Source organism: Salvelinus fontinalis, chromosome 6, assembly GCF_029448725.1.
Source record: "Salvelinus fontinalis isolate EN_2023a chromosome 6, ASM2944872v1, whole genome shotgun sequence".
Taxonomy (NCBI): domain Eukaryota; kingdom Metazoa; phylum Chordata; class Actinopteri; order Salmoniformes; family Salmonidae; genus Salvelinus; species Salvelinus fontinalis.
Genome location: NC_074670.1, coordinates 69,206,152 through 69,233,369, shown reverse-complemented (window position 1 = coordinate 69,233,369; position 27,218 = coordinate 69,206,152). Strand labels below are relative to the sequence as shown.

Genomic DNA, 27,218 nt, shown 5'->3' with positions numbered 1-27,218 from the left:
CTCCATACCCCTGTTTCTTTCTCTCTCTCTCTCCCCCCCTCTGTTTCTCTGTCTCTCTCTCTGTCTCCAGTTGGATGGTTGTTTACAATAACTCCTCTCCTCAAGAGGAAACCGAGGGGCCCTCAGGGCTTTAAGGAATAGAACTGGGGCCTTTCTTTGTTCCAGGGCCTGGGCCTGGATTTAGTGCCCTTTCTGCTTCACTGAGCACAAACTGAGGCCTGACACCCAGAGGGTTGCCTGGAACTGGAGTTAAAAAGGAAAGAGACAGATGGGAGTGAAGAGAAAGGAAGGGAATGAGAGGATAGAGAAAGAGAGGTGGAGTAGGGACGGAAGTTTTTAATAAAAGGCAATCGCAGTGACTCTCAGGCAAGAATTCAGAGTGTCCAGGACAGAGGGGAGGTGTCGGGGATGAAAGTAGAAGTGACACTAAAACAGGTTGAATCGTCAGGATAATAGGGGGGAATATGACACAAAGGCAAAGTAGGAGTGGGTGTTACAGGATCACATGGCGTTCACTTTTCTTTTCTGGTTCAGACTAGCATGACAACCAAATATGAAAGAGGATGCACACACACTCTCTCACACACACACACACTCTCTCTCACACACACACACACCCTCTCTCACACACACACACACACACACACACACAAACTCTCTCACTCAAACACACACTCTCTCACTCACACACACACACACTCTCTCTCTCACACACACACACACTCTCTCTCTCACACACACACACACACACACTCTCTCACTCACACACACACTCTCTCACACACACACACACACACACAATCTCTCACTCACACACACACTCTCTCACTCACACACACACTCTCTCACTCACACACACACTCTCTCACTCACACACACACTCTCTCACACACACACACACACTCTCTCACACACACACACACACTCTCTCACTCACACACACACACACTCTCTCACTCACACATACACACTCACTCACACATACACACTCACACACACACACACACTCTCTCACACACACACACACTCTCTCACAGACACACACACTCTCTCACTCACACACAAACTCTCTCACTCACACACACACTCTCTCACTCACACACACACTCTCTCACTCTCACACACACACTCTCTCACTCTCACACACACACTCTCTCACTCTCACACACACACCCTCTCACTCTCACACACACACTCTCTCACTCTCACACACACTCTCTCACTCTCACACACACACTCTCTCACTCTCACACACACACTCTCTCACTCTCACACACACACTCTCTCACTCACACACACACACTCTCTCACTCACACACACACACTCTCTCACTCACACACACACACTCTCTCACTCACTCACACACACACTCTCTCACTCACTCACACACACACTCTCTCACTCACTCACACACACACTCTCTCACTCACTCACACACACACTCTCTCACTCACTCACACACACACTCTCTCACTCACTCACACACTCTCTCACTCACACACACACTCTCTCACTCACTCACACACTCTCTCACACACACACACACACACTCTCTCACACACACACACACACTCTCTCTCTCTCTCGCTCTCTCTCTCTCACGCTCTCTCACACACACACACACACACTGTCTCTCTCTCTCTCACACTCTCTCTCTCACACACACACTCTCTCACTCACACACACTCTCTCTCTCACACTCTCTCTCTCACACACACACTCTCTCACTCACACACACTCTCTCTCTCTCACACACACTTACACACACTCTGAACTGTATTATCCATGCATGGTCAACTGTGTATCATGTCCAACCTTCTCCTCTCGTTCCCATCTCTCTCTCTCTCTCTCTCTCAGTAATATGTGCCTCACTCAGGTGATGTATGGGGAAACTAAGCAAACAGAAAATCGATAATGTAAACAACAGTGGAGAGAGGCAATAAATTACACCCCACAGACAGCACTGTCTGAGGTGACAGAGAGAGGGGGGTAGAGAGAGGGAGGAAGAGAGTGAGGGAGGGAGGGACGGGGAGGAGGAGGGTTGAGGGAGAAAGGGAAGTGTAGAAAGGAAGGATGGAGAAAGGGACGATTAAAGAGTGGAGAAGTAGTGCGGAAATTATAAGTTGTAGTGAAAAACAAAGTATAGAATTGTGTTTTTAGCTTTCGAGAATAAAGAGAGTTGGACTATATGATGGGCTCAGACTCAGTAGTGTGGTGGTGACTCAGACTCGGTGGTATAGTGTGGTGGTGACTCAGACTCAGTGGTATAGTGTGGTGGTGACTCAGACTCGGTGGTATAGTGTGGTGGTGACTCAGACTCAGTGGTATAGTGTGGTGGTGACTCAGACTCAGTGGTATAGTGTGGTGGTGACTCAGACTCAGTGGTATAGTGTGGTGGTGACTCAGACTCAGTGGTATAGTGTGGTGGTGACTCAGACTCGGTGGTATAGTGTGGTGGTGACTCAGACTCAGTGGTATAGTGTGGTGGTGACTCAGACTCAGTGGTATAGTGTGGTGGTGACTCAGACTCAGTGGTATAGTGTGGTGGTGACTCAGACTCAGTGGTATAGTGTGGTGGTGACTCAGACTCAGTGGTATAGTGTGGTGGTGACTCAGACTCAGTGGTATAGTGTGGTGGTGGCTCAGACTCAGTGGTATAGTGTGGTGGTGGCTCAGTGGTATAGTGTGGTGGTGACTCAGACTCAGTGGTATAGTGTGGTGGTGGCTCAGACTCAGTGGTATAGTGTGGTGGGGGCTCAGACTCAGTGGTATAGTGTGGTGGTGACTCAGACTCAGTGGTATAGTGTGGTGGTGACTCAGACGTATAGTGTGGTGGTGGCTCAGACTCAGTGGTATAGTGTGGTGGTGACTCAGACGTATAGTGTGGTGGTGACTCAGACGTATAGTGTGGTGGTGATTCAGACTCAGTTGTATAGTGTGCTGGTGACTCAGACTCAGTGGTATAGTGTGGTGGTGACTCAGACTCAGTGGTATAGTGTGGTGGTGACTCAGACTCAGTGGTATAGTGTGGTGGTGACTCAGACTCAGTTGTATAGTGTGGTGGTGACTCAGACTCAGTGGTATTGTGTGGTGGTGGCTCAGACTCAGTGGTATTGTGTGGTGGTGGCTCAGACTCAGTGGTATAGTGTGGTGGTGGCTCAGACTCAGTGGTATAGTGTGGTGGTGACTCAGACTCAGTGGTATAGTGTGGTGGTGGCTCAGTGGTATAGTGTGGTGGTGACTCAGACTCAGTGGTATAGTGTGGTGGTGGCTCAGACTCAGTGGTATAGTGTGGTGGTGGCTCAGACTCAGTGGTATAGTGTGGTGGTGACTCAGACTCAGTGGTATAGTGTGGTGGTGGCTCAGTGGTATAGTGTGGTGGTGGCTCAGACTTAGTGGTATAGTGTGGTGGTGACTCAGTGGTATAGTGTGGTGGTGACTCAGTGGTATAGTGTGGTGGTGACTCAGACGTATAGTGTGGTGGTGACTCAGACTCAGTTGTATAGTGTGGTGGTGACTCAGACTCAGTTGTATAGTGTGGTGGTGACTCAGACTCAGTGGTATAGTGTGGTGGTGACTCAGACTCAGTGGTATTGTGTGGTGGTGGCTCAGACTCAGTGGTATTGTGTGGTGGTGGCTCAGACTCAGTGATATAGTGTGGTGGTGATTCAGACTCAGTGGTATAGTGTGGTGGTGACTCAGACTCAGTGGTATAGTGTGGTGGTGACTCAGACTCAGTGGTATAGTGTGGTGGTGACTCAGACTCAGTGGTATTGTGTGGTGGTGACTCAGACTCAGTGGTATAGTGTGGTGGTGACTCAGACTCAGTGGTATTGTGTGGTGGTGACTCAGACTCAGTGGTATAGTGTGGTGGTGACAGTCTGTGTCCCTGACATTTATCACTCTGACATGCAGATGGATAGCCACCATAAATGATTCTACTCTGAACCTTGAGTCATGTTGGGCTTTTAACTGGAGTACTGTGGTGGTTGACCTTTGTGTTACTAACAGAGACCCCCTCTAACCTCTACTAACCCACCCAGACCCCCAAAGGTCCCCTTGCTCTTGACTGTGGCTCAGTGCACAGAGCTAATGCACTCCGTGACAAGCCAATCCAGAAGGAAAAGGGCTTCAGTGTAGTAATAGATTGATGCAGTGTTCCTGTCGGTATTGTGTTCAGAATACCAGAGTAGTGCAGTTTGTTGATTGCAGTGTGCTGTAAATTAACTTAATCTCCCTCTTCGTCTCTGTCATTCTCTCTCTCTCTGACTCTCTCTCTGACTCTCTCTCTCTCTATATATATATATATATATATATATATGCATATATATATATATATATGTATGTGTGTGTCTGTCTGCGTGTTCCAGATGTGATCCACACAGTGGGGCCTATAGCGATGGGGGAAGTGGGGGAGGAGGAGAGGAGCCGCCTCAGGGACTGCTACCATCACAGCCTGCAGAAGGCCACCGATACCAAGCTACGCACTGTGGTGAGGGGGGGGGGGGGGGTGGAAGGGTTATTATCATCAATCAGTTTTAAATGTATGTTCTCTGTTTTACACTGTGTTTTATATCTCCAGGCGTTTCCTTGCATCTCCACTGGAATCTACGGTTCGTCAACAAAAGTGTTTGTCTGTGTGTGTTCTCTGTGTGTTGTGTTTTCCAGCATCACTACTCAGGAGTTTACAGAGAGGTGAATTGAGTTCAGCACACTAGATATCAGTTTTCAGTAGAAAGAGGTTTCCAGATTATGGGTTGAGATTAGACAGGCAGATTAACAGAGATTAGGGATGAGATGGTGTCAGCTGGGATGTAATCCCTCCATTTGCTGCTGGCGAGTTTAGCGATGGCAGCGCTCCAAGACTCCCCAGGGTTTCTGACTAGTGTTATTCACACAGAGCTCAGAGAAGGTCAAACTCAATGAAACTGTCTCAATAAAGATATAGTTTAGAGTTAAATGCTGATTTGTGTGTTTTTACTCAATATTGTCACCAATTTAATTGTAGCGGGAAGATGATTGAGACAGTGGGAACATCCAAAGTTAGTGCGCTATATAGGGAATAGGTTGCCATTTGAGACTCAGGTAGATAAAAGTGAAGCAGAGAGGGGAAGAGAGTAGACAGCCACTATGTTAGCAGAGAGGGGAAGAGAGTAGAAAGCCACTATGTTAGCAGAGAGGGGAAGAGAGTAGACAGCCACTCTGTTAGCAGAGAGAAGAAGAGAGTAGACAGCCACTCTGTTAGCAGAGAGAAGAAGAGAGTAGACAGACACTCTGTTAGCAGAGAGAAGAAGAGAGTAGACAGCCACTCTGTTAGCAGAGAGAAGAAGAGAGTAGACAGACACTCTGTTAGCAGAGAGAAGAAGAGAGTAGACAGCCACTCTGTTAGCAGAGAGAAGAAGAGAGTAGACAGCCACTCTGTTAGAAGAGAGAGGAAGAGAGTAGACAGCCACTCTGTTAGAAGAGAGAAGACAGCCACTCTGTTAGCAGAGAGAAGAGAGTAGACAGCCACTCTGTTAGAAGAGAGAGGAAGAGAGTAGACAGCCACTCTGTTAGAAGAGAGAGGAAGAGAGTAGACAGCCACTCTGTTAGAAGAGAGAAGACAGCCACTCTGTTAGCAGAGAGTAGACAGCCACTCTGTCAGCAGAGAGAAGAGAGTAGACAGCCACTCTGTCAGCAGAGAGAAGAGAGTAGACAGCCACTCTGTCAGCAGAGAGAGGAAGAGAGTAGACAGCCACTCTGTTAGCAGAGAGAAGAGAGTAGACAGCCACTCTGTCAGCAGAGAGAAGATAGTAGACAGCCACTCTGTCAGCAGAGAGAAGAGAGTAGACAGCCACTCTGTCAGCAGAGAGAAGAGAGTAGACAGCCACTATGTTAGCAGAGAGAAGAAGAGAGTAGACAGCCACTCTGTCAGCAGAGAGAAGAGAGTAGACAGCCACTATGTTAGCAGAGAGAAGAAGAGAGTAGACAGCCACTCTGTCAGCAGAGAGTAGACAGCCACTCTGTTAGCAGAGAGAGGAAGAGAGTAGACAGCCACTCTGTTAGAAGAGAGAAGAAGAGAGTAGACAGCCACTCTGTTAGAAGAGAGAAGAAGAGAGTAGACAGCCACTCTGTTAGCAGAGAGAAGAAGAGAGTAGACAGCCACTCTGTCAGCAGAGAGAAGAAGAGAGTAGACAGCCACTCTGTCAGCAGAGAGTAGACAGCCACTATGTTATCAGAGAGAGGAAGAGAGTAGACAGCCACTCTGTTAGCAGAGAGAAGAAGAGAGTAGACAGCCACTCTGTCAGCAGAGAGAGGAAGAGAGTAGACAGCCACTCTGTTAGAAGAGAGGGGAAGAGAGTAGACAGCCACTATGTTATCAGAGAGAGGAAGAGAGTAGACAGCCACTCTGTTAGAAGAGAGGGGAAGAGAGTAGACAGCCACTCTGTTAGAAGAGAGGGGAAAAGAGTAGACAGCCACTCTGTTAGAAGAGAGGGGAAGAGAGTAGACAGCCACTCTGTTAGCAGAGAGAAGAAGAGAGTAGACAGCCACTCTGTTAGAGAGAATAAGAGAGTAGACAGCCACTCTGTTAGCAGAGAGAAGAAGAGAGTAGACAGCCACTCTGTTAGAAGAGAGTAGACAGCCACTCTGTTAGAAGAGAGAAGAAGAGAGTAGACAGCCACTCTGTTAGCAGAGAGAAGAAGAGAGTAGACAGCCACTCTGTTAGCAGAGAGAAGAAGAGAGTAGACAGCCACTCTGTTAGCAGAGAGAAGAAGAGAGTAGACAGCCACTCTGTTAGCAGAGAGAAGAAGAGAGTAGACAGCCACTCTGTTAGCAGAGAGAAGAAGAGAGTAGACAGCCACTCTGTTAGCAGAGAGAGGAAGAGAGTAGACAGCCACTCTGTTAGAAGAGAGGGGAAGAGAGTAGACAGCCACTCTGTTAGAAGAGAGGGGAAGAGAGTAGACAGCCACTCTGTTAGAAGAGAGGGGAAGAGAGTAGACAGCCACTCTGTTAGCAGAGAGAAGAAGAGAGTAGACAGCCACTCTGTTAGCAGAGAGAAGAAGAGAGTAGACAGCCACTCTGTTAGCAGAGAGAAGAAGAGAGTAGACAGCCACTCTGTCAGCAGAGAGAAGAGAGTAGACAGCCACTCTGTTAGCAGAGAGAAGAAGAGAGTAGACAGCCACTCTGTTAGCAGAGAGAAGAAGAGAGTAGACAGCCACTCTGTTAGCAGAGAGAGGAAGAGAGTAGACAGCCACTCTGTTAGAAGAGAGTAGACAGCCACTCTGTTAGAAGAGAGGGGAAGAGAGTAGACAGCCACTCTGTTAGAAGAGAGGGGAAGAGAGTAGACAGCCACTCTGTTAGCAGAGAGAAGAAGAGAGTAGACAGCCACTCTGTTAGAGAGAATAAGAGAGTAGACAGCCACTCTGTTAGCAGAGAGAAGAAGAGAGTAGACAGCCACTCTGTTAGAAGAGAGTAGACAGCCACTCTGTTAGAAGAGAGAAGAAGAGAGTAGACAGCCACTCTGTTAGCAGAGAGAAGAAGAGAGTAGACAGCCACTCTGTTAGCAGAGAGAAGAAGAGAGTAGACAGCCACTCTGTTAGCAGAGAGAAGAAGAGAGTAGACAGCCACTCTGTTAGCAGAGAGAAGAAGAGAGTAGACAGCCACTCTGTCAGCAGAGAGAAGAGAGTAGACAGCCACTCTGTTAGCAGAGAGAAGAAGAGAGTAGACAGCCACTCTGTTAGCAGAGAGAAGAAGAGAGTAGACAGCCACTCTGTTAGCAGAGAGAGGAAGAGAGTAGACAGCCACTCTGTTAGCAGAGAGAAGAGAGTAGACAGCCACTCTGTTAGCAGAGAGAAGAAGAGAGTAGACAGCCACTCTGTTAGCAGAGAGAAGAAGAGAGTAGACAGCCACTCTGTTAGCAGAGAGAGGAAGAGAGTAGACAGCCACTCTGTTAGAAGAGAGTAGACAGCCACTCTGTTAGAAGAGAGGGGAAGAGAGTAGACAGCCACTCTGTTAGAAGAGAGGGGAAGAGAGTAGACAGCCACTCTGTTAGAAGAGAGGGGAAGAGAGTAGACAGCCACTCTGTTAGCAGAGAGAAGAAGAGAGTAGACAGCCACTCTGTTAGTAGAGAGAATAAGAGAGTAGACAGCCACTCTGTTAGAAGAGAGAAGAAGAGAGTAGACAGCCACTCTGTTAGCAGAGAGAAGACAGCCACTCTGTTAGCAGAGAGAGGAAGAGAGTAGATAGCCACTCTGTTAGCAGAGAGAAGAAGAGAGTAGACAGCCACTCTGTCAGCAGAGAGTAGACAGCCACTATGTTAGCAGAGAGAGGAAGAGAGTAGACAGCCACTCTGTTAGAAGAGAGGGGAAGAGAGTAGACAGCCACTCTGTTAGAAGAGAGGGGAAAAGAGTAGACAGCCACTCTGTTAGCAGAGAGAAGAGAGTAGACAGCCACTCTGTTAGAAGAGAGTAGACAGCCACTCTGTTAGAAGAGAGAAGAAGAGAGTAGACAGCCACTCTGTTAGCAGAGAGAAGAAGAGAGTAGACAGCCACTCTGTTAGCAGAGAGAAGAAGAGAGTAGACAGCCACTCTGTTAGCAGAGAGAAGAGAGTAGACAGCCACTCTGTTAGCAGAGAGAAGAAGAGAGTAGACAGCCACTCTGTTAGAAGAGAGAAGAAGAGAGTAGACAGCCACTCTGTTAGCAGAGAGAAGAAGAGAGTAGACAGCCACTCTGTTAGCAGAGAGAAGAAGAGAGTAGACAGCCACTCTGTTAGCAGAGAGAAGAAGAGAGTAGACAGCCACTCTGTCAGCAGAGAGAAGAGAGTAGACAGCCACTCTGTTAGCAGAGAGAAGAAGAGAGTAGACAGCCACTCTGTTAGAAGAGAGGGGAAGAGAGTAGACAGCCACTCTGTTAGAAGAGAGGGGAAGAGAGTAGACAGCCACTCTGTTAGAAGAGAGGGGAAGAGAGTAGACAGCCACTCTGTTAGCAGAGAGAAGAAGAGAGTAGACAGCCACTCTGTTAGTAGAGAGAATAAGAGAGTAGACAGCCACTCTGTTAGAAGAGAGAAGAAGAGAGTAGACAGCCACTCTGTTAGCAGAGAGAAGACAGCCACTCTGTTAGCAGAGAGAGGAAGAGAGTAGATAGCCACTCTGTTAGCAGAGAGAAGAAGAGAGTAGACAGCCACTCTGTCAGCAGAGAGTAGACAGCCACTATGTTAGCAGAGAGAGGAAGAGAGTAGACAGCCACTCTGTTAGAAGAGAGGGGAAGAGAGTAGACAGCCACTCTGTTAGAAGAGAGGGGAAAAGAGTAGACAGCCACTCTGTTAGCAGAGAGAAGAGAGTAGACAGCCACTCTGTTAGAAGAGAGTAGACAGCCACTCTGTTAGAAGAGAGAAGAAGAGAGTAGACAGCCACTCTGTTAGCAGAGAGAAGAAGAGAGTAGACAGCCACTCTGTTAGCAGAGAGAAGAAGAGAGTAGACAGCCACTCTGTTAGCAGAGAGAAGAGAGTAGACAGCCACTCTGTTAGCAGAGAGAAGAAGAGAGTAGACAGCCACTCTGTTAGAAGAGAGAAGAAGAGAGTAGACAGCCACTCTGTTAGCAGAGAGAAGAAGAGAGTAGACAGCCACTCTGTTAGCAGAGAGAAGAAGAGAGTAGACAGCCACTCTGTTAGCAGAGAGAAGAAGAGAGTAGACAGCCACTCTGTCAGCAGAGAGAAGAGAGTAGACAGCCACTCTGTTAGCAGAGAGAAGAAGAGAGTAGACAGCCACTCTGTTAGAAGAGAGAGGAAGAGAGTAGACAGCCACTCTGTTAGAAGAGAGTAGACAGCCACTCTGTTAACAGAGAGAAGAAGAGAGTAGACAGCCACTCTGTTAACAGAGAGAAGAAGAGAGTAGACAGCCACTCTGTTAGAAGAGAGGGGAAGAGAGTAGACAGCCACTCTGTTAGAAGAGAGGGGAAGAGAGTAGACAGCCACTCTGTTAGCAGAGAGAATAAGAGAGTAGACAGCCACTCTGTTAGCAGAGAGAAGAGAGTAGACAGCCACTCTGTTAGAAGAGAGAAGAAGAGAGTAGACAGCCACTCTGTTAGCAGAGAGAAGACAGGCACTCTGTTAGCAGAGAGAAGAGAGTAGACAGCCACTCTGTTAGCAGAGAGAAGAAGAGAGTAGACAGCCACTCTGTTAGCAGAGAAGAAGAGAGTAGACAGCCACTCTGTTAGAAGAGAGAAGAAGAGAGTAGACAGCCACTCTGTTAGCAGAGAGAAGAGAGTAGACAGCCACTCTGTTAGCAGAGAGAAGAGAGTAGACAGCCACTCTGTTAGAAGAGAGGGGAAGAGAGTAGACAGCCACTCTGTTAGAAGAGAGGGGAAGAGAGTAGACAGCCACTCTGTTAGCAGAGAGAAGAAGAGAGTAGACAGCCACTCTGTTAGAAGAGAGAAGAGAGTAGACAGCCACTCTGTTAGAAGAGAGAAGAAGAGAGTAGACAGCCACTCTGTCAGCAGAGTGAAGAAGAGAGTAGACAGCCACTCTGTCTGCAGAGTGAAGAAGAGAGTAGACAGCCACTCTGTCAGCAGAGTGAAGAAGAGAGTAGACAGCCACTCTGTTAGAAGAGAGAAGAAGAGAGTAGACAGCCACTCTGTTAGCAGAGAGAAGAAGAGAGTAGACAGCCACTCTGTCAGCAGAGAGAAGAAGAGAGTAGACAGCCACTCTGTCAGCAGAGAGTAGACAGCCACTATGTTATCAGAGAGAGGAAGAGAGTAGACAGCCACTCTGTTAGCAGAGAGAAGAAGAGAGTAGACAGCCACTCTGTCAGCAGAGAGAGGAAGAGAGTAGACAGCCACTCTGTTAGAAGAGAGGGGAAGAGAGTAGACAGCCACTTTGTTATCAGAGAGAGGAAGAGAGTAGACAGCCACTCTGTTAGAAGAGAGGGGAAGAGAGTAGACAGCCACTCTGTTAGAAGAGAGGGGAAAAGAGTAGACAGCCACTCTGTTAGCAGAGAGAAGAAGAGAGTAGACAGCCACTCTGTTAGCAGAGAGAAGAAGAGAGTAGACAGCCACTCTGTTAGAAGAGAGTAGACAGCCACTCTGTTAGAAGAGAGAAGAAGAGAGTAGACAGCCACTCTGTTAGAAGAGAGAAGAAGAGAGTAGACAGCCACTCTGTTAGCAGAGAGAAGAAGAGAGTAGACAGCCACTCTGTTAGCAGAGAGAAGAAGAGAGTAGACAGCCACTCTGTTAGCAGAGAGAAGAAGAGAGTAGACAGCCACTCTGTTAGCAGAGAGAAGAAGAGAGTAGACAGCCACTCTGTCAGCAGAGAGAAGAGAGTAGACAGCCACTCTGTTAGCAGAGAGAAGAAGAGAGTAGACAGCCACTCTGTTAGCAGAGAGAAGAAGAGAGTAGACAGCCACTCTGTTAGCAGAGAGAGGAAGAGAGTAGACAGCCACTCTGTTAGAAGAGAGTAGACAGCCACTCTGTTAGAAGAGAGGGGAAGAGAGTAGACAGCCACTCTGTTAGAAGAGAGGGGAAGAGAGTAGACAGCCACTCTGTTAGCAGAGAGAAGAAGAGAGTAGACAGCCACTCTGTTAGTAGAGAGAATAAGAGAGTAGACAGCCACTCTGTTAGCAGAGAGAAGAAGAGAGTAAACAGCCACTCTGTTAGAAGAGAGTAGACAGCCACTCTGTTAGAAGAGAGAAGAAGAGAGTAGACAGCCACTCTGTTAGAAGAGAGAAGAAGAGAGTAGACAGCCACTCTGTTAGCAGAGAGAAGAAGAGAGTAGACAGCCACTCTGTTAGCAGAGAGAAGAAGAGAGTAGACAGCCACTCTGTTAGCAGAGAGAAGAAGAGAGTAGACAGCCACTCTGTCAGCAGAGAGAAGAGAGTAGACAGCCACTCTGTTAGCAGAGAGAAGAAGAGAGTAGACAGCCACTCTGTTAGCAGAGAGAAGAAGAGAGTAGACAGCCACTCTGTTAGCAGAGAGAGGAAGAGAGTAGACAGCCACTCTGTTAGCAGAGAGAAGAGAGTAGACAGCCACTCTGTTAGCAGAGAGAAGAAGAGAGTAGACAGCCACTCTGTTAGCAGAGAGAAGAAGAGAGTAGACAGCCACTCTGTTAGCAGAGAGAGGAAGAGAGTAGACAGCCACTCTGTTAGAAGAGAGTAGATAGCCACTCTGTTAGAAGAGAGGGGAAGAGAGTAGACAGCCACTCTGTTAGAAGAGAGGGGAAGAGAGTAGACAGCCACTCTGTTAGAAGAGAGGGGAAGAGAGTAGACAGCCACTCTGTTAGCAGAGAGAAGAAGAGAGTAGACAGCCACTCTGTTAGTAGAGAGAATAAGAGAGTAGACAGCCACTCTGTTAGAAGAGAGAAGAAGAGAGTAGACAGCCACTCTGTTAGCAGAGAGAAGACAGCCACTCTGTTAGCAGAGAGAGGAAGAGAGTAGACAGCCACTCTGTTAGCAGAGAGAAGAAGAGAGTAGACAGCCACTCTGTCAGCAGAGAGTAGACAGCCACTATGTTAGCAGAGAGAGGAAGAGAGTAGACAGCCACTCTGTTAGAAGAGAGGGGAAGAGAGTAGACAGCCACTCTGTTAGAAGAGAGGGGAAAAGAGTAGACAGCCACTCTGTTAGCAGAGAGAAGAGAGTAGACAGCCACTCTGTTAGAAGAGAGTAGACAGCCACTCTGTTAGAAGAGAGAAGAAGAGAGTAGACAGCCACTCTGTTAGCAGAGAGAAGAAGAGAGTAGACAGCCACTCTGTTAGCAGAGAGAAGAAGAGAGTAGACAGCCACTCTGTTAGCAGAGAGAAGACAGACACTCTGTTAGCAGAGAGAAGAGAGTAGACAGCCACTCTGTTAGCAGAGAGAAGAAGAGAGTAGACAGCCACTCTGTTAGAAGAGAGAAGAAGAGAGTAGACAGCCACTCTGTTAGCAGAGAGAAGAAGAGAGTAGACAGCCACTCTGTTAGCAGAGAGAAGAAGAGAGTAGACAGCCACTCTGTCAGCAGAGAGAAGAGAGTAGACAGCCACTCTGTTAGCAGAGAGAAGAAGAGAGTAGACAGCCACTCTGTTAGAAGAGAGAGGAAGAGAGTAGACAGCCACTCTGTTAGAAGAGAGTAGACAGCCACTCTGTTAACAGAGAGAAGAAGAGAGTAGACAGCCACTCTGTTAACAGAGAGAAGAAGAGAGTAGACAGCCACTCTGTTAGAAGAGAGGGGAAGAGAGTAGACAGCCACTCTGTTAGAAGAGAGGGGAAGAGAGTAGACAGCCACTCTGTTAGCAGAGAGAAGAAGAGAGTAGACAGCCACTCTGTTAGCAGAGAGAAGACAGACACTCTGTTAGCAGAGAGAAGAGAGTAGACAGCCACTCTGTTAGCAGAGAGAAGAAGAGAGTAGACAGCCACTCTGTTAGCAGAGAGAAGAGAGTAGACAGCCACTCTCTTAGAAGAGAGAAGAAGAGAGTAGACAGCCACTCTGTTAGCAGAGAGAAGAGAGTAGACAGCCACTCTGTTAGCAGAGAGAAGAGAGTAGACAGCCACTCTGTTAGCAGAGAGAAGAGAGTAGACACCCACTCTGTTAGAAGAGAGGGGAAGAGAGTAGACAGCCACTCTGTTAGAAGAGAGGGGAAGAGAGTAGACAGCCACTCTGTTAGCAGAGAGAAGAAGAGAGTAGACAGCCACTCTGTTAGAAGAGAGAAGAGAGTAGACAGCCACTCTGTTAGAAGAGAGAAGAAGAGAGTAGACAGCCACTCTGTTAGCAGAGAGAAGAAGACAGTAGACAGCCACTCTGTTAGCAGAGAGAAGAAGAGAGTAGACAGCCACTCTGTTAGCAGAGAGAAGAAGAGAGAAGACAGCCACTCTGTCAGCAGAGTGAAGAAGAGAGTAGACAGCCACTCTGTCAGCAGAGTGAAGAAGAGAGTAGACAGCCACTGTCAGCAGAGTGAAGAAGAGAGTAGACAGCCACTCTGTCAGCAGAGAGAAGAAGAGAGTAGACAGCCACTCTGTTAGAAGAGAGTAGACAGCCACTCTGTTAGCAGAGAGAAGAGAGTAGACAGCCACTCTGTTAGCAGAGAGAAGAGAGTAGACAGCCACTCTGTTAGCAGAGAGAAGAAGAGAGTAGACAGCCACTCTGTTAGCAGAGAGAAGAAGAGAGTAGACAGCCACTCTGTTAGCAGAGAGAAGAAGAGAGTAGACAGCCACTCTGTTAGAAGAGAGAGGAAGAGAGTAGACAGCCACTCTGTTAGAAGAGAGAAGACAGCCACTCTGTTAGCAGAGAGTAGACAGCCACTCTGTCAGCAGAGAGAAGAGAGTAGACAGCCACTCTGTCAGCAGAGAGAAGAGAGTAGACAGCCACTCTGTCAGCAGAGAGAAGAGAGTAGACAGCCACTCTGTTAGCAGAGAGAAGAGAGTAGACAGCCACTCTGTTAGCAGAGAGAGGAAGAGAGTAGACAGCCACTCTGTTAGCAGAGAGAAGAGAGTAGACAGCCACTCTGTTAGCAGAGAGAAGAAGAGAGTAGACAGCCACTCTGTTAGCAGAGAGAAGAAGAGAGTAGACAGCCACTCTGTTAGCAGAGAGAGGAAGAGAGTAGACAGCCACTCTGTTAGCAGAGAGAAGACAGGCACTCTGTTAGCAGAGAGAAGAGAGTAGACAGCCACTCTGTTAGCAGAGAGAAGAAGAGAGTAGACAGCCACTCTGTTAGCAGAGAAGAAGAGAGTAGACAGCCACTCTGTTAGAAGAGAGAAGAAGAGAGTAGACAGCCACTCTGTTAGCAGAGAGAAGAGAGTAGACAGCCACTCTGTTAGCAGAGAGAAGAGAGTAGACAGCCACTCTGTTAGAAGAGAGGGGAAGAGAGTAGACAGCCACTCTGTTAGAAGAGAGGGGAAGAGAGTAGACAGCCACTCTGTTAGCAGAGAGAGAAGAGAGTAGACAGCCACTCTGTTAGAAGAGAGAAGAGAGTAGACAGCCACTCTGTTAGAAGAGAGAAGAAGAGAGTAGACAGCCACTCTGTCAGCAGAGTGAAGAAGAGAGTAGACAGCCACTCTGTCTGCAGAGTGAAGAAGAGAGTAGACAGCCACTCTGTCAGCAGAGTGAAGAAGAGAGTAGACAGCCACTCTGTTAGAAGAGAGAAGAAGAGAGTAGACAGCCACTCTGTTAGCAGAGAGAAGAAGAGAGTAGACAGCCACTCTGTCAGCAGAGAGAAGAAGAGAGTAGACAGCCACTCTGTCAGCAGAGAGTAGACAGCCACTATGTTATCAGAGAGAGGAAGAGAGTAGACAGCCACTCTGTTAGCAGAGAGAAGAAGAGAGTAGACAGCCACTCTGTCAGCAGAGAGAGGAAGAGAGTAGACAGCCACTCTGTTAGAAGAGAGGGGAAGAGAGTAGACAGCCACTTTGTTATCAGAGAGAGGAAGAGAGTAGACAGCCACTCTGTTAGAAGAGAGGGGAAAAGAGTAGACAGCCACTCTGTTAGCAGAGAGAAGAGAGTAGACAGCCACTCTGTTAGCAGAGAGAAGAAGAGAGTAGACAGCCACTCTGTTAGAAGAGAGTAGACAGCCACTCTGTTAGAAGAGAGAAGAAGAGAGTAGACAGCCACTCTGTTAGAAGAGAGAAGAAGAGAGTAGACAGCCACTCTGTTAGCAGAGAGAAGAAGAGAGTAGACAGCCACTCTGTTAGCAGAGAGAAGAAGAGAGTAGACAGCCACTCTGTTAGCAGAGAGAAGAAGAGAGTAGACAGCCACTCTGTTAGCAGAGAGAAGAAGAGAGTAGACAGCCACTCTGTTAGCAGAGAGAAGAAGAGAGTAGACAGCCACTCTGTTAGCAGAGAGAAGAAGAGAGTAGACAGCCACTCTGTTAGCAGAGAGAAGAAGAGAGTAGACAGCCACTCTGTCAGCAGAGAGAAGAGAGTAGACAGCCACTCTGTTAGCAGAGAGAAGAAGAGAGTAGACAGCCACTCTGTTAGCAGAGAGAAGAAGAGAGTAGACAGCCACTCTGTTAGCAGAGAGAGGAAGAGAGTAGACAGCCACTCTGTTAGAAGAGAGTAGACAGCCACTCTGTTAGAAGAGAGGGGAAGAGAGTAGACAGCCACTCTGTTAGAAGAGAGGGGAAGAGAGTAGACAGCCACTCTGTTAGCAGAGAGAAGAAGAGAGTAGACAGCCACTCTGTTAGTAGAGAGAATAAGAGAGTAGACAGCCACTCTGTTAGCAGAGAGAAGAAGAGAGTAGACAGCCACTCTGTTAGAAGAGAGTAGACAGCCACTCTGTTAGAAGAGAGAAGAAGAGAGTAGACAGCCACTCTGTTAGAAGAGAGAAGAAGAGAGTAGACAGCCACTCTGTTAGCAGAGAGAAGAAGAGAGTAGACAGCCACTCTGTTAGCAGAGAGAAGAAGAGAGTAGACAGCCACTCTGTTAGCAGAGAGAAGAAGAGAGTAGACAGCCACTCTGTCAGCAGAGAGAAGAGAGTAGACAGCCACTCTGTTAGCAGAGAGAAGAAGAGAGTAGACAGCCACTCTGTTAGCAGAGAGAAGAAGAGAGTAGACAGCCACTCTGTTAGCAGAGAGAGGAAGAGAGTAGACAGCCACTCTGTTAGCAGAGAGAAGAGAGTAGACAGCCACTCTGTTAGCAGAGAGAAGAAGAGAGTAGACAGCCACTCTGTTAGCAGAGAGAAGAAGAGAGTAGACAGCCACTCTGTTAGCAGAGAGAGGAAGAGAGTAGAGAGCCACTCTGTTAGAAGAGAGTAGACAGCCACTCTGTTAGAAGAGAGGGGAAGAGAGTAGACAGCCACTCTGTTAGAAGAGAGGGGAAGAGAGTAGACAGCCACTCTGTTAGAAGAGAGGGGAAGAGAGTAGACAGCCACTCTGTTAGCAGAGAGAAGAAGAGAGTAGACAGCCACTCTGTTAGTAGAGAGAATAAGAGAGTAGACAGCCACTCTGTTAGAAGAGAGAAGAAGAGAGTAGACAGCCACTCTGTTAGCAGAGAGAAGACAGCCACTCTGTTAGCAGAGAGAAGAAGAGAGTAGACAGCCACTCTGTTAGCAGAGAGAAGAAGAGAGTAGACAGCCACTCTGTCAGCAGAGAGTAGACAGCCACTATGTTAGCAGAGAGAGGAAGAGAGTAGACAGCCACTCTGTTAGAAGAGAGGGGAAGAGAGTAGACAGCCACTCTGTTAGAAGAGAGGGGAAAAGAGTAGACAGCCACTCTGTTAGCAGAGAGAAGAGAGTAGACAGCCACTCTGTTAGAAGAGAGTAGACAGCCACTCTGTTAGAAGAGAGAAGAAGAGAGTAGACAGCCACTCTGTTAGCAGAGAGAAGAAGAGAGTAGACAGCCACTCTGTTAGCAGAGAGAAGAAGAGAGTAGACAGCCACTCTGTTAGCAGAGAGAAGACAGACACTCTGTTAGCAGAGAGAAGAGAGTAGACAGCCACTCTGTTAGCAGAGAGAAGAAGAGAGTAGACAGCCACTCTGTTAGAAGAGAGAAGAAGAGAGTAGACAGCCACTCTGTTAGCAGAGAGAAGAAGAGAGTAGACAGCCACTCTGTTAGCAGAGAGAAGAAGAGAGTAGACAGCCACTCTGTCAGCAGAGAGAAGAGAGTAGACAGCCACTCTGTTAGCAGAGAGAAGAAGAGAGTAGACAGCCACTCTGTTAGAAGAGAGAGGAAGAGAGTAGACAGCCACTCTGTTAGAAGAGAGTAGACAGCCACTCTGTTAACAGAGAGAAGAAGAGAGTAGACAGCCACTCTGTTAACAGAGAGAAGAAGAGAGTAGACAGCCACTCTGTTAGAAGAGAGGGGAAGAGAGTAGACAGCCACTCTGTTAGAAGAGAGGGGAAGAGAGTAGACAGCCACTCTGTTAGCAGAGAGAATAAGAGAGTAGACAGCCACTCTGTTAGCAGAGAGAAGAGAGTAGACAGCCACTCTGTTAGAAGAGAGAAGAAGAGAGTAGACAGCCACTCTGTTAGCAGAGAGAAGACAGACACTCTGTTAGCAGAGAGAAGAGAGTAGACAGCCACTCTGTTAGCAGAGAGAAGAAGAGAGTAGACAGCCACTCTGTTAGCAGAGAGAAGAGAGTAGACAGCCACTCTGTTAGAAGAGAGAAGAAGAGAGTAGACAGCCACTCTGTTAGCAGAGAGAAGAGAGTAGACAGCCACTCTGTTAGCAGAGAGAAGAGAGTAGACAGCCACTCTGTTAGCAGAGAGAAGAGAGTAGACACCCACTCTGTTAGAAGAGAGGGGAAGAGAGTAGACAGCCACTCTGTTAGAAGAGAGGGGAAGAGAGTAGACAGCCACTCTGTTAGCAGAGAGAAGAAGAGAGTAGACAGCCACTCTGTTAGAAGAGAGAAGAGAGTAGACAGCCACTCTGTTAGAAGAGAGAAGAAGAGAGTAGACAGCCACTCTGTTAGCAGAGAGAAGAAGACAGTAGACAGCCACTCTGTTAGCAGAGAGAAGAAGAGAGTAGACAGCCACTCTGTTAGCAGAGAGAAGAAGAGAGAAGACAGCCACTCTGTCAGCAGAGTGAAGAAGAGAGTAGACAGCCACTCTGTCAGCAGAGTGAAGAAGAGAGTAGACAGCCACTGTCAGCAGAGTGAAGAAGAGAGTAGACAGCCACTCTGTCAGCAGAGAGAAGAAGAGAGTAGACAGCCACTCTGTTAGAAGAGAGTAGACAGCCACTCTGTTAGCAGAGAGAAGAGAGTAGACAGCCACTCTGTTAGCAGAGAGAAGAGAGTAGACAGCCACTCTGTTAGCAGAGAGAAGAAGAGAGTAGACAGCCACTCTGTTAGCAGAGAGAAGAAGAGAGTAGACAGCCACTCTGTTAGCAGAGAGAAGAAGAGAGTAGACAGCCACTCTGTTAGAAGAGAGAGGAAGAGAGTAGACAGCCACTCTGTTAGAAGAGAGAAGACAGCCACTCTGTTAGCAGAGAGTAGACAGCCACTCTGTCAGCAGAGAGAAGAGAGTAGACAGCCACTCTGTCAGCAGAGAGAAGAGAGTAGACAGCCACTCTGTCAGCAGAGAGAAGAGAGTAGACAGCCACTCTGTTAGCAGAGAGAAGAGAGTAGACAGCCACTCTGTCAGCAGAGAGAGGAAGAGAGTAGACAGCCACTCTGTTAGCAGAGAGAAGAGAGTAGACAGCCACTCTGTCAGCAGAGAGAAGAGAGTAGACAGCCACTCTGTCAGCAGAGAGAAGAGAGTAGACAGCCACTATGTTAGCAGAGAGAAGAAGAGAGTAGACAGCCACTCTGTCAGCAGAGAGAAGAAGAGAGTAGACAGCCACTCTGTCAGCAGAGAGTAGACAGCCACTATGTTATCAGAGAGAGGAAGAGAGTAGACAGCCACTCTGTTAGCAGAGAGAAGAAGAGAGTAGACAGCCACTCTGTCAGCAGAGAGAGGAAGAGAGTAGACAGCCACTCTGTTAGAAGAGAGGGGAAGAGAGTAGACAGCCACTATGTTATCAGAGAGAGGAAGAGAGTAGACAGCCACTCTGTTAGAAGAGAGGGGAAGAGAGTAGACAGCCACTCTGTTAGAAGAGAGGGGAAAAGAGTAGACAGCCACTCTGTTAGAAGAAGAGAGTAGACAGCCACTCTGTTAGAAGAGAGTAGACAGCCACTCTGTTAGAAGAGAGTAGACAGCCACTCTGTTAGAAGAGAGAAGAAGAGAGTAGACAGCCACTCTGTTAGAAGAGAGAAGAAGAGAGTAGACAGCCACTCTGTTAGCAGAGAGAAGAAGAGAGTAGACAGCCACTCTGTTAGCAGAGAGAAGAAGAGAGTAGACAGCCACTCTGTTAGCAGAGAGAAGAAGAGAGTAGACAGCCACTCTGTTAGCAGAGAGAAGAAGAGAGTAGACAGCCACTCTGTCAGCAGAGAGAAGAGAGTAGACAGCCACTCTGTTAGCAGAGAGAAGAAGAGAGTAGACAGCCACTCTGTTAGCAGAGAGAAGAAGAGAGTAGACAGCCACTCTGTTAGCAGAGAGAGGAAGAGAGTAGACAGCCACTCTGTTAGAAGAGAGTAGACAGCCACTCTGTTAGAAGAGAGGGGAAGAGAGTAGACAGCCACTCTGTTAGCAGAGAAGAAGAGAGTAGACAGCCACTCTGTTAGTAGAGAGAATAAGAGAGTAGACAGCCACTCTGTTAGAAGAGAGAAGAAGAGAGTAGACAGCCACTCTGTTAGAAGAGAGAAGACAGCCACTCTGTTAGCAGAGAGAGGAAGAGAGTAGACAGCCACTCTGTTAGCAGAGAGAAGAAGAGAGTAGACAGCCACTCTGTCAGCAGAGAGTAGACAGCCACTATGTTAGCAGAGAGAGGAAGAGAGTAGACAGCCACTCTGTTAGAAGAGAGGGGAAGAGAGTAGACAGCCACTCTGTTAGAAGAGAGGGGAAAAGAGTAGACAGCCACTCTGTTAGCAGAGAGAAGAGAGTAGACAGCCACTCTGTTAGAAGAGAGTAGACAGCCACTCTGTTAGAAGAGAGAAGAAGAGAGTAGACAGCCACTCTGTTAGCAGAGAGAAGAAGAGAGTAGACAGCCACTCTGTTAGCAGAGAGAAGAAGAGAGTAGACAGCCACTCTGTTAGCAGAGAGAAGACAGACACTCTGTTAGCAGAGAGAAGAGAGTAGACAGCCACTCTGTTAGCAGAGAGAAGAAGAGAGTAGACAGCCACTCTGTTAGAAGAGAGAAGAAGAGAGTAGACAGCCACTCTGTTAGCAGAGAGAAGAAGAGAGTAGACAGCCACTCTGTTAGCAGAGAGAAGAAGAGAGTAGACAGCCACTCTGTTAGCAGAGAGAAGAAGAGAGTAGACAGCCACTCTGTCAGCAGAGAGAAGAGAGTAGACAGCCACTCTGTTAGCAGAGAGAAGAAGAGAGTAGACAGCCACTCTGTTAGAAGAGAGTAGACAGCCACTCTGTTAACAGAGAGAAGAAGAGAGTAGACAGCCACTCTGTTAGAAGAGAGGGGAAGAGAGTAGACAGCCACTCTGTTAGAAGAGAGGGGAAGAGAGTAGACAGCCACTCTGTTAGCAGAGAGAATAAGAGAGTAGACAGCCACTCTGTTAGCAGAGAGAAGAGAGTAGACAGCCACTCTGTTAGAGGAGAGAAGAAGAGAGTAGACAGCCACTCTGTTAGCAGAGAGAAGACAGACACTCTGTTAGCAGAGAGAAGAGGGTAGACAGCCACTCTGTTAGCAGAGAGAAGAAGAGAGTAGACAGCCACTCTGTTAGCAGAGAGAAGAGAGTAGACAGCCACTCTGTTAGAAGAGAGAAGAAGAGAGTAGACAGCCACTCTGTTAGCAGAGAGAAGAGAGTAGACAGCCACTCTGTTAGAAGAGAGGGGAAGAGAGTAGACAGCCACTCTGTTAGAAGAGAGGGGAAGAGAGTAGACAGCCACTCTGTTAGCAGAGAGAAGAAGAGAGTAGACAGCCACTCTGTTAGAAGAGAGAAGAAGAGAGTAGACAGCCACTCTGTTAGAAGAGAGAAGAAGAGAGTAGACAGCCACTCTGTTAGCAGAGAGAAGAAGAGAGTAGACAGCCACTCTGTTAGCAGAGAGAAGAAGAGAGTAGACAGCCACTCTGTTAGCAGAGAGAAGAAGAGAGAAGACAGCCACTCTGTTAGCAGAGTGAAGAAGAGAGTAGACAGCCACTCTGTCAGCAGAGTGAAGAAGAGAGTAGACAGCCACTCTGTCAGCAGAGAGAAGAAGAGAGTAGACAGCCACTCTGTTAGAAGAGAGAAGAAGAGAGTAGACAGCCACTCTGTTAGCAGAGAGAAGAGAGTAGACAGCCACTCTGTTAGCAGAGAGAAGAGAGTAGACAGCCACTGTTAGCAGAGAGAAGAAGAGAGTAGACATCCACTCTGTTAGCAGAGAGAAGAAGAGAGTAGACAGCCACTCTGTTAGCAGAGAGAAGACAGACACTCTCTTAGCAGAGAGAAGAGAGTAGACAGCCACTCTGTTAGCAGAGAGAAGAGAGTAGACAGCCACTGTTAGAAGAGAGAAGAAGAGAGTAGACAGCCACTCTGTTAGCAGAGAGAAGAAGAGAGTAGACAGCCACTCTGTTAGAAGAGAGTAGACAGCCACTCTGTTAGAAGAGAGAAGAAGAGAGTAGACAGCCACTCTGTTAGAAGAGAGAAGAAGAGAGTAGACAGCCACTCTGTTAGCAGAGAGAAGAAGAGAGTAGACAGCCACTCTGTTAGCAGAGAGAAGAAGAGAGTAGACAGCCACTCTGTTAGCAGAGAGAAGAAGAGAGTAGACAGCCACTCTGTTAGCAGAGAGAAGAAGAGAGTAGACAGCCACTCTGTTAGCAGAGAGAAGAAGAGAGTAGACAGCCACTCTGTCAGCAGAGAGAAGAGAGTAGACAGCCACTCTGTTAGCAGAGAGAAGAGAGTAGACAGCCACTCTGTTAGCAGAGAGAAGAAGAGAGTAGACAGCCACTCTGTTAGCAGAGAGAGGAAGAGAGTAGACAGCCACTCTGTTAGAAGAGAGTAGACAGCCACTCTGTTAGAAGAGAGGGGAAGAGAGTAGACAGCCACTCTGTTAGCAGAGAGAAGAAGAGAGTAGACAGCCACTCTGTTAGTAGAGAGAATAAGAGAGTAGACAGCCACTCTGTTAGAAGAGAGAAGAAGAGAGTAGACAGCCACTCTGTTAGAAGAGAGAAGATAGCCACTCTGTTAGCAGAGAGAGGAAGAGAGTAGACAGCCACTCTGTTAGCAGAGAGAAGAAGAGAGTAGACAGCCACTCTGTCAGCAGAGAGTAGACAGCCACTATGTTAGCAGAGAGAGGAAGAGAGTAGACAGCCACTCTGTTAGTAGAGAGGGGAAGAGAGTAGACAGCCACTCTGTTAGAAGAGAGGGGAAAAGAGTAGACAGCCACTCTGTTAGCAGAGAGAAGAGAGTAGACAGCCACTCTGTTAGAAGAGAGTAGACAGCCACTCTGTTAGAAGAGAGAAGAAGAGAGTAGACAGCCACTCTGTTAGCAGAGAGAAGAAGAGAGTAGACAGCCACTCTGTTAGCAGAGAGAAGAAGAGAGTAGACAGCCACTCTGTTAGCAGAGAGAAGACAGACACTCTGTTAGCAGAGAGAAGAGAGTAGACAGCCACTCTGTTAGCAGAGAGAAGAAGAGAGTAGACAGCCACTCTGTTAGAAGAGAGAAGAAGAGAGTAGACAGCCACTCTGTTAGCAGAGAGAAGAAGAGAGTAGACAGCCACTCTGTTAGCAGAGAGAAGAAGAGAGTAGACAGCCACTCTGTTAGCAGAGAGAAGAAGAGAGTAGACAGCCACTCTGTTAGCAGAGAGAAGAAGAGAGTAGACAGCCACTCTGTCAGCAGAGAGAAGAGAGTAGACAGCCACTCTGTTAGCAGAGAGAAGAAGAGAGTAGACAGCCACTCTGTTAGCAGAGAGAAGAAGAGAGTAGACAGCCACTCTGTTAGCAGAGAGAGGAAGAGAGTAGACAGCCACTCTGTTAGAAGAGAGTAGACAGCCACTCTGTTAGAAGAGAGGGGAAGAGAGTAGACAGCCACTCTGTTAGCAGAGAAGAAGAGAGTAGACAGCCACTCTGTTAGTAGAGAGAATAAGAGAGTAGACAGCCACTCTGTTAGAAGAGAGAAGAAGAGAGTAGACAGCCACTCTGTTAGAAGAGAGAAGACAGCCACTCTGTTAGCAGAGAGAGGAAGAGAGTAGACAGCCACTCTGTTAGCAGAGAGAAGAAGAGAGTAGACAGCCACTCTGTCAGCAGAGAGTAGACAGCCACTATGTTAGCAGAGAGAGGAAGAGAGTAGACAGCCACTCTGTTAGAAGAGAGGGGAAGAGAGTAGACAGCCACTCTGTTAGAAGAGAGAAGAAGAGAGTAGACAGCCACTCTGTTAGCAGAGAGAAGAAGAGAGTAGACAGCCACTCTGTTAGCAGAGAGAAGAAGAGAGTAGACAGCCACTCTGTTAGCAGAGAGAAGAAGAGAGTAGACAGCCACTCTGTTAGCAGAGAGAAGAGAGTAGACAGCCACTCTGTTAGCAGAGAGAAGACAGACACTCTGTTAGCAGAGAGAAGAGAGTAGACAGCCACTCTGTTAGCAGAGAGAAGAAGAGAGTAGACAGCCACTCTGTTAGAAGAGAGAAGAAGAGAGTAGACAGCCACTCTGTTAGCAGAGAGAAGAAGAGAGTAGACAGCCACTCTGTTAGCAGAGAGAAGAAGAGAGTAGACAGCCACTCTGTTAGCAGAGAGAAGAAGAGAGTAGACAGCCACTCTGTCAGCAGAGAGAAGAGAGTAGACAGCCACTCTGTTAGCAGAGAGAAGAAGAGAGTAGACAGCCACTCTGTTAGAAGAGAGTAGACAGCCACTCTGTTAACAGAGAGAAGAAGAGAGTAGACAGCCACTCTGTTAGAAGAGAGGGGAAGAGAGTAGACAGCCACTCTGTTAGAAGAGAGGGGAAGAGAGTAGACAGCCACTCTGTTAGCAGAGAGAATAAGAGAGTAGACAGCCACTCTGTTAGCAGAGAGAAGAGAGTAGACAGCCACTCTGTTAGAGGAGAGAAGAAGAGAGTAGACAGCCACTCTGTTAGCAGAGAGAAGACAGACACTCTGTTAGCAGAGAGAAGAGGGTAGACAGCCACTCTGTTAGCAGAGAGAAGAAGAGAGTAGACAGCCACTCTGTTAGCAGAGAGAAGAGAGTAGACAGCCACTCTGTTAGAAGAGAGAAGAAGAGAGTAGACAGCCACTCTGTTAGCAGAGAGAAGAGAGTAGACAGCCACTCTGTTAGAAGAGAGGGGAAGAGAGTAGACAGCCACTCTGTTAGAAGAGAGGGGAAGAGAGTAGACAGCCACTCTGTTAGCAGAGAGAAGAAGAGAGTAGACAGCCACTCTGTTAGAAGAGAGAAGAAGAGAGTAGACAGCCACTCTGTTAGAAGAGAGAAGAAGAGAGTAGACAGCCACTCTGTTAGCAGAGAGAAGAAGAGAGTAGACAGCCACTCTGTTAGCAGAGAGAAGAAGAGAGTAGACAGCCACTCTGTTAGCAGAGAGAAGAAGAGAGAAGACAGCCACTCTGTTAGCAGAGTGAAGAAGAGAGTAGACAGCCACTCTGTCAGCAGAGTGAAGAAGAGAGTAGACAGCCACTCTGTCAGCAGAGAGAAGAAGAGAGTAGACAGCCACTCTGTTAGAAGAGAGAAGAAGAGAGTAGACAGCCACTCTGTTAGCAGAGAGAAGAGAGTAGACAGCCACTCTGTTAGCAGAGAGAAGAGAGTAGACAGCCACTGTTAGCAGAGAGAAGAAGAGAGTAGACATCCACTCTGTTAGCAGAGAGAAGAAGAGAGTAGACAGCCACTCTGTTAGCAGAGAGAAGACAGACACTCTCTTAGCAGAGAGAAGAGAGTAGACAGCCACTCTGTTAGCAGAGAGAAGAGAGTAGACAGCCACTGTTAGAAGAGAGAAGAAGAGAGTAGACAGCCACTCTGTTAGCAGAGAGAAGAAGAGAGTAGACAGCCACTCTGTTAGAAGAGAGTAGACAGCCACTCTGTTAGAAGAGAGAAGAAGAGAGTAGACAGCCACTCTGTTAGAAGAGAGAAGAAGAGAGTAGACAGCCACTCTGTTAGCAGAGAGAAGAAGAGAGTAGACAGCCACTCTGTTAGCAGAGAGAAGAAGAGAGTAGACAGCCACTCTGTTAGCAGAGAGAAGAAGAGAGTAGACAGCCACTCTGTTAGCAGAGAGAAGAAGAGAGTAGACAGCCACTCTGTTAGCAGAGAGAAGAAGAGAGTAGACAGCCACTCTGTCAGCAGAGAGAAGAGAGTAGACAGCCACTCTGTTAGCAGAGAGAAGAGAGTAGACAGCCACTCTGTTAGCAGAGAGAAGAAGAGAGTAGACAGCCACTCTGTTAGCAGAGAGAGGAAGAGAGTAGACAGCCACTCTGTTAGAAGAGAGTAGACAGCCACTCTGTTAGAAGAGAGGGGAAGAGAGTAGACAGCCACTCTGTTAGCAGAGAGAAGAAGAGAGTAGACAGCCACTCTGTTAGTAGAGAGAATAAGAGAGTAGACAGCCACTCTGTTAGAAGAGAGAAGAAGAGAGTAGACAGCCACTCTGTTAGAAGAGAGAAGATAGCCACTCTGTTAGCAGAGAGAGGAAGAGAGTAGACAGCCACTCTGTTAGCAGAGAGAAGAAGAGAGTAGACAGCCACTCTGTCAGCAGAGAGTAGACAGCCACTATGTTAGCAGAGAGAGGAAGAGAGTAGACAGCCACTCTGTTAGAAGAGAGTAGACAGCCACTCTGTTAGAAGAGAGAAGAAGAGAGTAGACAGCCACTCTGTTAGAAGAGAGAAGAAGAGAGTAGACAGCCACTCTGTTAGCAGAGAGAAGAAGAGAGTAGACAGCCACTCTGTTAGCAGAGAGAAGAAGAGAGTAGACAGCCACTCTGTTAGCAGAGAGAAGAGAGTAGACAGCCACTCTGTTAGAAGAGAGTAGACAGCCACTCTGTTAGAAGAGAGAAGAAGAGAGTAGACAGCCACTCTGTTAGCAGAGAGAAGAAGAGAGTAGACAGCCACTCTGTTAGCAGAGAGAAGAAGAGAGTAGACAGCCACTCTGTTAGCAGAGAGAAGACAGACACTCTGTTAGCAGAGAGAAGAGAGTAGACAGCCACTCTGTTAGCAGAGAGAAGAAGAGAGTAGACAGCCACTCTGTTAGAAGAGAGAAGAAGAGAGTAGACAGCCACTCTGTTAGCAGAGAGAAGAAGAGAGTAGACAGCCACTCTGTTAGAAGAGAGAAGAAGAGAGTAGACAGCCACTCTGTTAGAAGAGAGAAGAAGAGAGTAGACAGCCACTCTGTTAGCAGAGAGAAGAAGAGAGTAGACAGCCACTCTGTTAGCAGAGAGAAGAAGAGAGTAGACAGCCACTCTGTTAGCAGAGAGAAGAAGAGAGTAGACAGCCACTCTGTTAGCAGAGAGAAGAAGAGAGTAGACAGCCACTCTGTTAGCAGAGAGAAGAAGAGAGTAGACAGCCACTCTGTCAGCAGAGAGAAGAGAGTAGACAGCCACTCTGTTAGCAGAGAGAAGAAGAGAGTAGACAGCCACTCTGTTAGCAGAGAGAAGAAGAGAGTAGACAGCCACTCTGTTAGCAGAGAGAGGAAGAGAGTAGACAGCCACTCTGTTAGAAGAGAGTAGACAGCCACTCTGTTAGAAGAGAGGGGAAGAGAGTAGACAGCCACTCTGTTAGCAGAGAGAAGAAGAGAGTAGACAGCCACTCTGTTAGTAGAGAGAATAAGAGAGTAGACAGCCACTCTGTTAGACGAGAGAAGAAGAGAGTAGACAGCCACTCTGTTAGAAGAGAGAAGACA

At 47.7% G+C, this 27,218-nt stretch overlaps 1 protein-coding gene across 2 annotated transcripts in view; it reads left to right on the top strand.

Moving 5' to 3' along the window:
- The window catches only part of macrod1 (mono-ADP ribosylhydrolase 1), a 161,163-nt gene that overhangs the window by 120,490 nt on the left and 13,455 nt on the right, over positions 1 to 27,218 (top strand). For both annotated transcript variants that reach the window (XM_055927546.1, XM_055927547.1), the window contains exons 6-7: positions 4,372 to 4,493; positions 4,584 to 4,614. In XM_055927546.1, coding sequence (XP_055783521.1) covers positions 4,372 to 4,493; positions 4,584 to 4,614 — 153 coding nt within the window. The remainder of the gene's footprint in view (positions 1 to 4,371; positions 4,494 to 4,583; positions 4,615 to 27,218) is intronic.